The 12,345-nt window shown below is 42.3% G+C and overlaps 1 protein-coding gene across 1 annotated transcript in view; it reads right to left on the reverse strand.

Moving 5' to 3' along the window:
* Window positions 1-595: 595 nt before the first annotated feature.
* The window catches only part of Sgpp1 (sphingosine-1-phosphate phosphatase 1), a 23,703-nt gene continuing 11,953 nt past the window's right edge, over window positions 596-12,345 (reverse strand). Inside the window, exons 2-3 of the mRNA XM_021202105.1 lie at window positions 8,779-8,868; window positions 596-3,002 (exon numbers count right to left, since the gene is read on the reverse strand). Coding sequence (XP_021057764.1) covers window positions 2,451-3,002; window positions 8,779-8,868 — 642 coding nt within the window. The 3' untranslated portion in view covers window positions 596-2,450. The remainder of the gene's footprint in view (window positions 3,003-8,778; window positions 8,869-12,345) is intronic.

Here is a 12,345-nt window from a genome sequence, read left to right on the forward strand (position 1 = left end):
CTACACAGAGAAACCTTGTCTCGAAAAAACAAACAAACAAACAAACAAACAAAAAAAGAGTTGAGTTCCAGGCCGGGCGTGGTAGTGCACACACCTTTAATCCCAGCACTCGGGAGGCAGAGGCAGGCGGATTTCTGAGTTCGAGGCCAGCCTGATCTACAAAGTGAGTTCCAGGACAGCCAGAACTACACAGAGAAACCCTGTCTCAAAAAACCAAGAAGAAAAAGCCAACAAACAAACGAACAGAGTTGTGGAGTTCCAGCAGGCTTAACAGCAGAGCAAAGTCAGGAGGGGCCTGTGGCCTGTGGTTCCAGTGCTTGGGAAGGAGAGAAAGGAGGAGCAGGAGCTCCAGGCCAGCCTGGGATACAGGAGATCCTGCCTCAAAATGGAATGAATCATAAATTTAAGAATTTGTTCAGTGTACCTCAAGGTGGTGGTGTGCTCAAGAGGGAGAGGCAGGCTGATCTCTGTGAGTTCGTGGCCAGCCGGGATTATAGAGTGAGTTCTAGGACAGTCAGGGCTATACAGAAACTCTGTCTCAAACACCCACTCCCCCACTCCACACCCCCAAAAACCAGACATGTGAACAGCAGGCAAACAGAAGAAAGATCTTTTTGGTATTGATCTTGGCTTTTATTTTAAAATACATTTAGCATAGAACTGTCATCAAACAAACACAAAGAAATAGAATCTTTTCTAATTCTTTTTAAGTGACACACAAAAATTAATAGAATAGACCCAAAGTGGGGGACCCTGTCTATAGCTCAATTCACGGAGCACATCTGTGGAGGAATCCCTGCTTCTGAGCTCCCTGTGTACCGATTCTTTTCTAAGCACCTCGACTTCTTCCCCTGGCAGCCAAAGGGTCCACATTTACTTGCTTAAAGTTGGTCAGATTCTTTTTGGGTAAAAACTACCAAGCCCCCAAGCTTTCAATGAGAATTATAAAAAATATGAAGCTCAAACACTTTCGTTGTCCAAAATAGAAACGTTTTCCTTCTAAATAATCAGAGATTATTGCACTAAAATCATTACCTCCACCCCGATGTTCATTCATATGGAAAATTAATTCTCTTCTTTACAAAAACCTCACCACAAATAAACGTAATGTTAACCTAATTGCAATCAGACTTCAAAATATAAAGGCACAGACAGGAAAAAATAGCTTAACACTACACTCAAATTTACCACTGTAAAAGTATTTAGTTGGGAAAAATAATAGAATATTAGCTATGGATATTTCACGTTTGGATTTTATAATCTACCTTAGATTGCTAAAGAGTGGGGTATTACAAGGTAATGGTGGGAAATCCAATCCTTTTCAAATAATTTAGAAAAATGGCTTGTGTACATAGAAAGGGTGTACATTGTCTCATCTATAAATTTCAGTTACATTTCCACTCCCTGGAAATATTTACTTGTACTATATACAATCAAGACAATGTACATACATATATATACTGTTTCAATAACTTGCAACGCACAGAAAAATACTTACAAAAATGCAAATACTTATCCATTTAGCTTTCCAATAAATTAGTGAGAAAACTTAGCAATTCCACATTTCTTTCTAAAAAACGACTGAAGAGTTATGGGTCATTTACTTCTAATTCTGTTAGTTTGATATATATTTTAAAAATATTTGCCTGATGATGTGGCTTATGATAGAATTAGAGTGTCACTTTTACATCACAGTATACATGGTGTCTCTTAATTCAGGAAAAGAAAGGCACAGATAGCAAGCAATAAAATTCAGTACCTGAATTGGTGTGACCAAAACAGTTGGGAAAAAACTAGACATTCAACACAGTGTACAGAACTTTAAGAAAGAAAAAAAAAATCTCCAACAGCAAAATTTCCCCAAAACTTGGTCCATTAGAAATGCCTCTCATGTTCAACCTCGTGGGTAACTGAAGGGAGCTGGCAGTGTGGGAAGAGGCAGTAAATCAGTGTGTGGTAGCATATGGATTTCTGTCTGGTAATTACCAACGCAACTAGGAAATGGCTCCCAGAGGAAAGAAACACTAAGCCTACTGTTAATAACAACATGCCTGCAGCAATTCCAAAACCCTGGGCACAACTGCATATTGTTATTGATTTTTTCAATACACCCCACTGTTGTTAGGTAAACAATTGTATATATAATATATACTAGACACACTTTTGCACACCGTGTGCCTTAATATATGGTATATATAACTACAATTTGTAACAGCACAGAACTCCCCAAACATTTGGTGAACATTCTAAATGGGCGCGCCATTTCTCAGTACTGAGAGAGCTCGGCCCACGTAAAACAGCATCTGGTGTGCAATGAGAGAATGCACTGGCTGCAGAATTTACTTCTTTAAGTCAAATTCTTGCAGAAGCCTCTGATCCAAGTTTTACCTAGAGAATAGCTTTAGATATAGCTGGTAGCCTCCTTTCTTATGACAAGCAGTGTTCCTCCATCAAGAGATACCAATAAAGGAAAATATGTAGGGGACCAAAAACGTGATGGAGAAACCAACCATCCCATAGGTAATATACCGGTATGGCAGCTCCACTTCCATGTGCTGCCTCGCTTGGCGAATGTCATGACATGGAATACTGAAGAGTTTACAGGCTAGAGGAATGGTGGTCTTCTTCATGATATCTCTTACGAACATTACAGGTAACATTCCTAAGACAATCCGTAATATGGCTTTTCCAAACAGAGTTACAGTAAGAGGAGGGATAGCTAAGGGTAACGTGTGCAGAGAAGGGTCTAAGGATAGACCCAGGCTATAAGCAGCGTGTGAGCCACATGCAATCCCAGCACCGCTTCCCAGAATCTCAGCCGTGTCTCCTCGGGATGTGCTCCACGTGTCAAGGGTGAAAGAGAAGATGCCCAAAATTAAGTGAAGCCCGATGATGACGAGCGGGGCGTATTTGTAAGTTTGGTTGAAGTTGTCAATCAGGTCCACCAATGGGTAGAAGATAATTAAGATTAAAATGGTATACAAGAATCCAGCAATGACATCCTAGGAAAGATAAAAGTACAGTTAGTATCGTGCTCTTTTTGGTGTTTAACTTTAAGCCTTACAAACCAACCATACCGACATACTGGAACTTGGGCTGGGGCAGAAGCCTGGTGGATACACTGTTTGCCTAGCATGCATGAAGCCTAGATTTGATTCCTGCACTGCAAAAATGAGGCATATTGTTGCACACCTATAATCCCACCACTGGGGAAGTAGAGGCAGGAAAATTAAGAGGATCCAGGGTTACACAAAACACTATCTAAAAGACCAAAACAAAATAAAATGTTAAAAAAATATATTGTGGGGGCTGGAGAGATGGCTCAGCGGTTAAGAGCACTGACTGCTCTTCCAAAGGGTCTGAGTTCAATTCCCAGCAACCACATGATGGTTCACAACCATCTGTATAGCTACAGTGTACTCATATACATAAAATCAATCAATCAATCAAAAAAATATATTGCACCAAAACTTGTTCTAATGATAAAAAGGATTCTGTTTGTTTGTTTGTTTGGCTTTTTGAAATAAGGCTTTGCTGTGTAGTCCTGGCTGTCCTGGAACTTACTCTGTAGACCAGAGTCTCTGGTCTCAGATCTCTGAGGTCTCAAACTCAGACATCCACTTGCCTCTGCCTCGTGAATGCTGGGATTAAAAGTGTGGGCCACCACAACCTGGGCAATAAAAAATGATTTATTAATAAAAGACTGTTTTCTCTTTTCTACTTTTTAACTACATTTATAATGTACGTAAATTTAGTCAGGCTACCATGATGTTGATATGCAGAAGAAACATTGTATTTATTACTTATGATGTTTATGTCTTGAGGGGAAAACTGGAAGTAACAATATAAGCAAGAAAACATAAACATTCCAGTTTTCCATAGCTATAAGTTATGTTAGCATGAAAATCAAAGTCTCTGTCTTCTTTTTTTTTTTTTTTAAAGATTTATTTATTTATTTATTATATGTAAGTACACTGTAGCTGTCTTCAGATCTGGTTATGAGCCACCATGTGGTTGCTGGGATTTGAACTCCAGACCTTCGGAAGAGCAGTCAGTGCTCTTACCCACTGAGCCATCTCACCAGCCCCAGTCTCTGTCTTCTAATGGCTCCTTTTTTTTTTCTGTTTTTAAGAACTGTGAGTTGGCTGGGCGTGGTGGCTCATGCCTTTAATCCCAGCACTTGGGAGGCAGAGGCAGGCGGATTTCTGAGTTCGAGGCCAGCCTGGTCTACAGAGTGAGTTCCAGGACAGCCAGGGCTATACAGAGAAACCCTGTCTCGAAAAACCAAAAAAAAAAAACCCTGTGAGTTGGAGGCTACTTAAGTACTTAAGACCACATAGAGAATTCTAAGCTACCACAGGACCCTGTATCAGAAGAGCATCTCTAAAACAAACAAAGGGCTGGAGAGGTGGGTCAGTGGTCAAGTCAAGAACTCTTGTCGCCAGGCAGTGTAGGGCTGTATAGAGAAACCCTGTTTGAAAAAAAAAAAAAAAAAAAAGTGAATTTTGAAAGCTATGTTTGATAATGACTAAAAAAAAAAAACCCAGATACAGTAATCTTTACTTTTCTAGGGACTAGGAAAAACAAGTAGGAAAGCCTGTATTAAAAACAATTAACCAGAGGCTGGAGAGATGACTCAGCGGTTAAGAGCACCTGACTACTCTTCTGAAGGCCCTGAGTTCAAATTCCAGCAACCACATGGTGGCTCACAACGATTTGTAATGAGATCTGACACCCTCTACTGATATGTCTAAAGACAGCTACAGTGTACTTCTATATAATAAATAAATAAATCTTTAAAAAAAACCAATTAACCAAGTACGCCAAGTGATAATGAAGTATTCCTTATACATTATTTCTAGCACATTATTAGAGTGCTCTTAATGTTAATGAAGATAACAACTTAGGCAGTGTTGTATCTGAGTATCTGAGAGGCATCCGCAGGGTACACTCTACCTATAGCCCATGCTAGTTTCATACTTAACAGTGAAGACACCAGTTATGTTTTCAAAAATAAATCAAAACACAATTATTTTAAATACTACAAGATATGAAAAGCGTAAACTGAGGGAATATTATCACATTCATAGTATTCATACTATGATTCTAATACTCAGGAGACAGAGGCACAAATCCCATGTGGTTGCTGGGATTTGAACTCAGGACCTTCGGAAGAGCAGTCAGTGTTCTTAACCACTGAGCCATCTCTCCAGCCCCTGGCAGAAACACCACAGGTTCAAAACCACCCTAGGGACATAGTACCTTGCATCAAAAACAAAATATCAACTGCTGAAATACAAACAAGCAATGTATTATTGAATAGTGCACAGAATTATTATTTGTAATACTTGAAAGTTGTACTGGGTGTTACTTTAAAAAGGAAAATTGCCAGGCATGGTAGTACACAATTTTAGGGCCTTCACCTTCTAAGCCATCTGGCTGGCCCTTGTAAATACTCTTTTTTTTTTTTAAAAAAAAGATGTATTTATTTATTTTATGTGAGTACATTGTAGCTTTCTTCAGACACACCAGAAGAGGGCATTGGATCTCATTACAGATGGCTGTGAACCACCATGCGGTTGCTGGGAATTGAACTCAGAACCTCTGGAAGAGCAGTCAGTGCTCTTAACCACTGAGCCATCTTCCCAGCCCGTAAATACCCTTATTTACAGTGTGCGTGTGTGTGTGTGTGTGTGTGTGTGTGTGTGTGTATGTGTGTAAGTCCATGTGCACTACACTCATGTAGGAACCCTTGGAGATCACTAGGGGGCAAAAGACCCCACAGAACTTGAGTTAGACAGTTGTGAATATATTGGTGCTAAGAATTGAACACTGGTTCTCTGTAAGAGAAAGAAGTGTTCCTAACTGCTGAGCCATCTACCTAGCCCTACCTTGTAGCTGTTTTTTAACAAGACAAATCATATATTCTTTGGGAGCAGATTTGTCATTGAATAAACAATTAGGGTTCCCTGGCATGATGGTAGTACAGGAAAATAATTCCAATTACTTGAGTGGATTAAGTAAGCTGAGGCAGGAGGACTGACTGTTCAAGGTCAGTTGTAGTTATAAGAGTTCAAGATTGCCGGGCATGGTGGTGCACACCTTTAATCCCAGCACTCAGGAGGCAGAGGCAGGCGGATTTCTGAGTTCGAGGCCAGCCTGGTCTACANNNNGAGTTCCAGGACAGCCAGGGCTACACAGAGAAACCCTGTCTCAGGAAAAAAAAAAAAAAAAAAAGGAGTTCAAGATTAGTGTGAGCAACCTGAGATCACATATTCAACAATCACTTATTCCTCTTGAAATGATAATAAACTTAAAGATAAAGGTACATTTTTTGCTGGGTGTTGGTGGCTCACACCTTTAATCCCAACTCTCGGGAGGCAGAGGCAGGAAGATTTCTGAGTTCGAGGCCAGCCTGGTCTACAAAGTGAGTTCCAGGACAGCCAGAGCTATACAGAGAAACCCTGTCTCAAAAAAACAAAACAAAACAAAAAGTACATTTTTCTGGAGATGGAGATGTGGATGTTCAGCTGATGGAGTACTTGCCTTGCATGTCCAGGACACAAAAAGTAAGATTAAAAACAGTCTAGATGGGCTGGAGAGTTGGCTCAACGGTTAAGACCACTGATTGCTCTTCCAGAGGTCCTGAGTTTAATTCCCAGCAACCACATATGTTCACAACCATCTGTAATGGGATCTGATGCCCTCTTTTGGTGTGTCTGAAGAAAGCAATGGTGTACTTATACGTAAAATAAATAAATAAATAAATAAATACATCTTTAAAAAGTATTAAAAACAAAAAGAAACCAGACTAGATGCCGCTTAATCCCAGGGAAGCAGAGGTAGGACCTCTCCGAGCTTGAGGCCAGCCAGGACTACAGAGTGAGACCTAAACGAAACAAAACCTCACTCAAACAACAGCAAGCCAGTGCAACCATCTGGTAGCTTTTCAGAGGTGACACCGCCAACTGTGGAGGTGGTGACCTAAACCAAACAAAACCTCACTCAAACAACAGCAAAACAGTGTAACCATCTGGTAGCCTTTCAGAGGTGACACCACCAACTGTGGAGGTGGAAGGGATCACAGGCAGCAGAGTTTGGCAATGTTAGACATCACATAAAAATGTGTGGTCAGAGTATAACACAGGAGGACCGGTGAGAGCAATGCCATATTCCCACAGGCACGCAATCAGCTCACACCACGTTCTACACGTAGAGCGTTGTCAGTACAATCTAAGAATGGAGTCATGTGAGAATTCTGAGTGCTTGGGAGAAAATGCTAAGAAAACAACCGTCTTGTGACCTCAGTGTCTTCAGAACTCAGAACTGCTTGTGCAATGTGTTCTCATGCTCCTCCCAGGCGTAGGATAGGAGTGAGCTTTACCTCAGATCTTGCTAGTTCTGGGCCTCTTTGGAAAAGCATGATTTTGCCCTGTGAAGCTTTTCCTTGTGATTATATACAGCTTGCACTACAGAGAATGTCACTTGGGTATCCCTTCTTAGCTCTCAGGGTATAAACTGTTAGCTATTACATGAGACTTCAGTCTGCCTTTTTAGGCTTAGTTCTCCCAGGTCAATGTTGCCAACTAGAGCTGTAGGTAAAAAGGACATTCTAAAAATACTGAGGAGGAGGAGGAGGAGGACTATGACAACAACAACAATCTGTATGTCCCATCAGGGAAAATTACTAAGATTTCATAAATTAGTTCACATTTTGCCATCTTTTTTTTTTCCTTTTTCTTTTTTCTTTCTTTCTTCTTTTTTTTTTTTTTTTCCGATCCTATATTTCTAAGCTAACAGGCAGTAAATCACTAAGGCATCTTGTGAGATGCTGATGGCTGAGAGACAAGGCATATTTGATCTAAGAAACGCATAGACCACTGTGGGATGACAGAAAGGTAAGAGGCCATTCCAGTTTAGGGTAAATGGGGGAAGAGGCACCTGGCCGCTCTAGAGAAGGAGAAAGAGAATGTGGGAAAGGTTGTGAGGAACATCAGGGACTCCGGCCTCCCTGGGAGGAAAGACTGGCTCACTCTCTCCTATCCAGGAACGTCTTAGGAGAGGAGAAAGGCGTCCAACCAAAGGCTATAGCATTCCTGAGGCTTCTGGGCACTCCCAGCACTGGAGGGAAAGTGCCATAAAGGGTGAGACACTGGCAGGCCACAAATCATGACCCTGATAGTTCTGCAAATGAGGAAGACTGGGTTTTTCTTTCAGGGCTCCGGAGTCTATCAAAGGTAGTTTGCTTATCAGGAGCTAATACTCCACTAAATCTCCCTTACCTTGTAAAACTTATGTAAATCTCTTAATCTCCCACACTTGGTAAAATCCTTGTTCACACAAAGCCCTTCCCCCATTTCTGGAACAGATGGCCTAAAGGGACTGACCCCTTCCTCATTTTCTTCATGTTCTTTAAACCAGTTCTTTGAAGACTAGCCCGTCCAGAAAGGCTGAGCCCGTGCCCTGGCCACAGGGGTTGGGGGTGGGGAAGAGACCACCTAGGGCAAAGTAGCATCCAAGTGAGCTGGCTAGCTGGCTTGGTTTCCGCACACCTTTCTTGCAAAAAGGAAGCCGCCTCCCCAGGCTACCCTTGCTTTGCTCCGTGTTCCTTTGCATCAACAACAGGTCATACTAATCACTCGACTTAAATTTCTAAACGTTTCTGCCAGTGTCAGGAAAAAAATATTTTTATTTTATAGTTTATATTTTATAAGTATGTACACACACACACACACACACACACACACACACACACACACACACACACTGTCTCCTTACCAGGATAGAATGCATTCCCATGTAGATTCTACTTAGGCAAACTAGTGAACTCCAGCAGGGAATGAGAATCAGCCCGTAGATAAGAGGATACTAAAAGAGAGAGAGAGGGAAAAACTAAGTTAGTCAGATACAAACAAGCAAATAAAACATATCACCATGCTATAAAACCCTATCAAGAACTATATGCTCTCCCCACTGCCTAGCCAAGGATCATACACAGCAAACATTAACAAAAGACTTTTGCAAGAATGACTTAGTTTTTTTGTTTGTTTGTTTGTTTTTTGAGATGGGATCTCTCTGTATCCCTGGCTGTCCTGGAACTTGATCTCTAAACCAGGCTGGCCTCAAACTCACAAAGATCCACTTGCCTCTGCCTCCTGAGTTCTGAGATTAAAGGTGTGCACCACCACTGAAATTATGTGGTGTGTGTGTGTATGTGTGTGTGTGTGTGTGTACTTTAACCAAGGTGCAGGAGCTCTGGAACACCACCCAAATCCAGCCTCTCTAAGGACTCAGACTTCCCTGGGAGCAAAGACTGGCTCACTCTCTCCTATCCAGGAATGGCTGCCATCTGCAATCTACCCTGTGGTGGTTTCCCTCCCCATTGGAGGAATACTTTGCAATTAGTTTTGGTGGGACTAGAGCACGGTGATTGCACATGCCTGTAACTTTAGCAATAGGGAGACAGAAGGAGGGGGTCCAGTATGGGTGTGAGGCCAACCTGGCCTGCATGGTGACTTGTGGGACACCCAGAAACATATAAAGGGAAAAAGTACAGCAGGCTGCTCTTGAAATTAGCAATACCAGCGACAGAGCTGGCTTTGTGTCCTGTTGGTTGGAGGGAAGAAAATCAGGACTGACTGGGAGCACTGTTAACATGGGCAGAGCATGTTCTGGTGATGTGGGAGCACTGTTAACATGGGCAGAGCATGTTCTGGTGATGTGCGACTGATGGTTTCAAGGTCCTAAAAGAAACTGCAGACAGTGGTTGGAGAAGGGGAGCGAAAAGAGTTGAATACTAATACTCAAAAGGCTGAGGCAGGGGGACTGCTGCAGAGAGAAACCAGCTTGGGCTTCATAGTGTGAGATCCTGTCCGTAAATTAAAAGGGGGGGGGGCGGTAATAAAGTGCAAATGAGTAAGTGCTCTACATTATTTCCAAGTCCATACAAATACAGCCCAACAAATTATATGGTAGCCTAAATGATTTTTTTCTTATGGCGCTATGGATGGATGGAACCCAGGGCTTTCCCATGCCAGGCACGCCTCAGCCTCCAATGCTGGGATCACAGGCATGAGCTACCCCCCTCTCCTAGGCACCCCATCTCCTAGGCACCCCCCTCTCCTAGGTACCCCATCTCCTAGGCACCCCCATCTCCTAGGCACTCCCCTCTCCTGAATGCATTTGTTTGGTTGGTTGCTTTTGGTTTCATTCAGCCCAGGCTGGTCTCAAACTCACTGTGTAAGGAACAATAACCTTGAATTTGGTCCCTCTGCCTTTGCCTCACAAGTACTGGGATTACAGGCGTGAGTCGACAACCTGGCTTAGGGACCTTTAATCTCATAGCACTGTTAACTTTTTCATTCCGTGACCTTGATAAGAAGGAAACCCAAGTCAACATTCCCTTCAGTTATTCTACAAAATGGCTCTATTCAGCCTGACGTGCTCCCCGACGGTTTATCACACATGATCAGAACTGTCTGGTACTCTGCGGCGCCTTCCATTCATACGCATGGTTGGGGAAGCAAAAATAGCCAATAAAATGATTTGCAATTAAAGCAATTTCAAAAACTGTCTTTAAACTAATCTTTTTGTTGTTGTTTTGAGACACTAAGGGATTGAACCAATGGCTGAATGCCATGGAGCACTCTATTGAAGAATTACACTCTGGTCTTTTATGCACCATTTAATTTGTTCAGAATAACTGCAATATGGGACAAACACCGACAGCAGAGGAAAAAAATCCATTTTGAATTCCCGTAAGTATATAGCCTCTCATACAACCAGGCAATGGTGGCACATTACAGACAGATTTCTCTTGCTAATGAAATGAAAGTTGTAGTCCGTATGGAAAGCACGTCAGTATGTGAGAGATCATACACAATATACATGTTCATATACATACATACACAATATACATATATACATGCATACACTATATACATCTATATACATACACAGTATACATACATATACAATGACTAGGCAACTCTAAGAGTCTGTACTAACACAGCAATGTGGGTAAGGATTCACAGATCAAAACTGTCAGAAGATGGTTTACATCATGTAATGCTGCCAAGAGGCAGACACAGAGGGCTTGGCAACTTTGTACAGAGGAACAATGTCTACCACATTCGCTAGTCACATACACACATATGCATACATACTGCCTTCCATTTACAAAATCTATGTCTTGGGAGTCTCAAACATGAACCACAAAAATCAGCTTAAATTGTCTTGGAAGAGAGAGAGGAGTTGGAGCAATGCCAGAGTATCTCAGAGAACCCCAGCGTGGAAGAGATACCAGTGTGTGCTGCTCGGCCCAGGGGCGGCTCCTTCTCCCACTGAATCTGCATCTTCACAGATGCAGGAGACTTACTCATCCACCCTTACCCTGACTGTCTCACTCCGAGAGGAGAGCTGCCGGAGAGTCGAGGTGGGGGGTTTACAGGATTGTAAGCTAGGCTGATTCAGTCTCTGTCTCTTCAGCTTTGGGACCCTAGGGTGGTCAATATAATAATATATATAATACCCTTCTATTTCAGGTTCCTTCTATCTAAAAGGAGGTAATTAGTATTTAGGACAGTAATAAGCTCGCAGTGTAAAAAAAGCCATCATCTACTTGAGAAGCTGAGGCGGGAAGACTGGTAGTCAAAGTAAGTGTGGTCCACAGTAAGGAAATTAGCAAGAACTCGTCTTAAAAAGGAAAAAAAAAAAAGGAGGCCACAGGCATCCCAGTGATAGCGCTTGTCGAGCACATGTGGGGCCTGGCTCAGTCTCACTGCACTCTGTACGAATTAAAGAGTGGGATGACACGACACAGCCGTGGTTCGCCAGAGAAAGAACCTATAGAGCATGTGTGTGCATGATATAAAGGAATTCACACTGAGGAGCTATCTCATGCCATTGTGGAGGTTCACAAGAGCCAAACCCTCAGGCTGAAGGTCCAAGGAAGGGTGTAGGTGTCCCTCAAATCTGAAGGAATCTGTTGGTAAAACTCCCTCTCCTGGGGCAAACCTGTCTACCCAAGGTCAATACATGGACAGATGTAGAGAACTGACTCCCACCAAGTTGTCCTCTGACTCCCACAGACAGACAGACACCAAATAAATAAATAAATAAATAAATAAATAAATAAATAAATAAATAAATGCCGGGCATGGTGACACACGCCTTTAATCCCAGCACTTGGGAAGCAGAGGCAGGTGGGTTTCTGAGTTTGAGGCCAGCCTGGTCTACAAAGTGAGTTCCAGGACAGCCAGAGCTACACAGAGAAACCCTGTCTCGAAAAACCAAAATAGGGGTTGGTGAGATGGCTCAGTGGGTAAGAGCACCTGACTGCTCTTC

This window comes from Mus pahari, chromosome 7, assembly GCF_900095145.1.
Source record: "Mus pahari chromosome 7, PAHARI_EIJ_v1.1, whole genome shotgun sequence".
In the NCBI taxonomy this organism is placed as follows: Eukaryota; Metazoa; Chordata; class Mammalia; order Rodentia; family Muridae; genus Mus; species Mus pahari.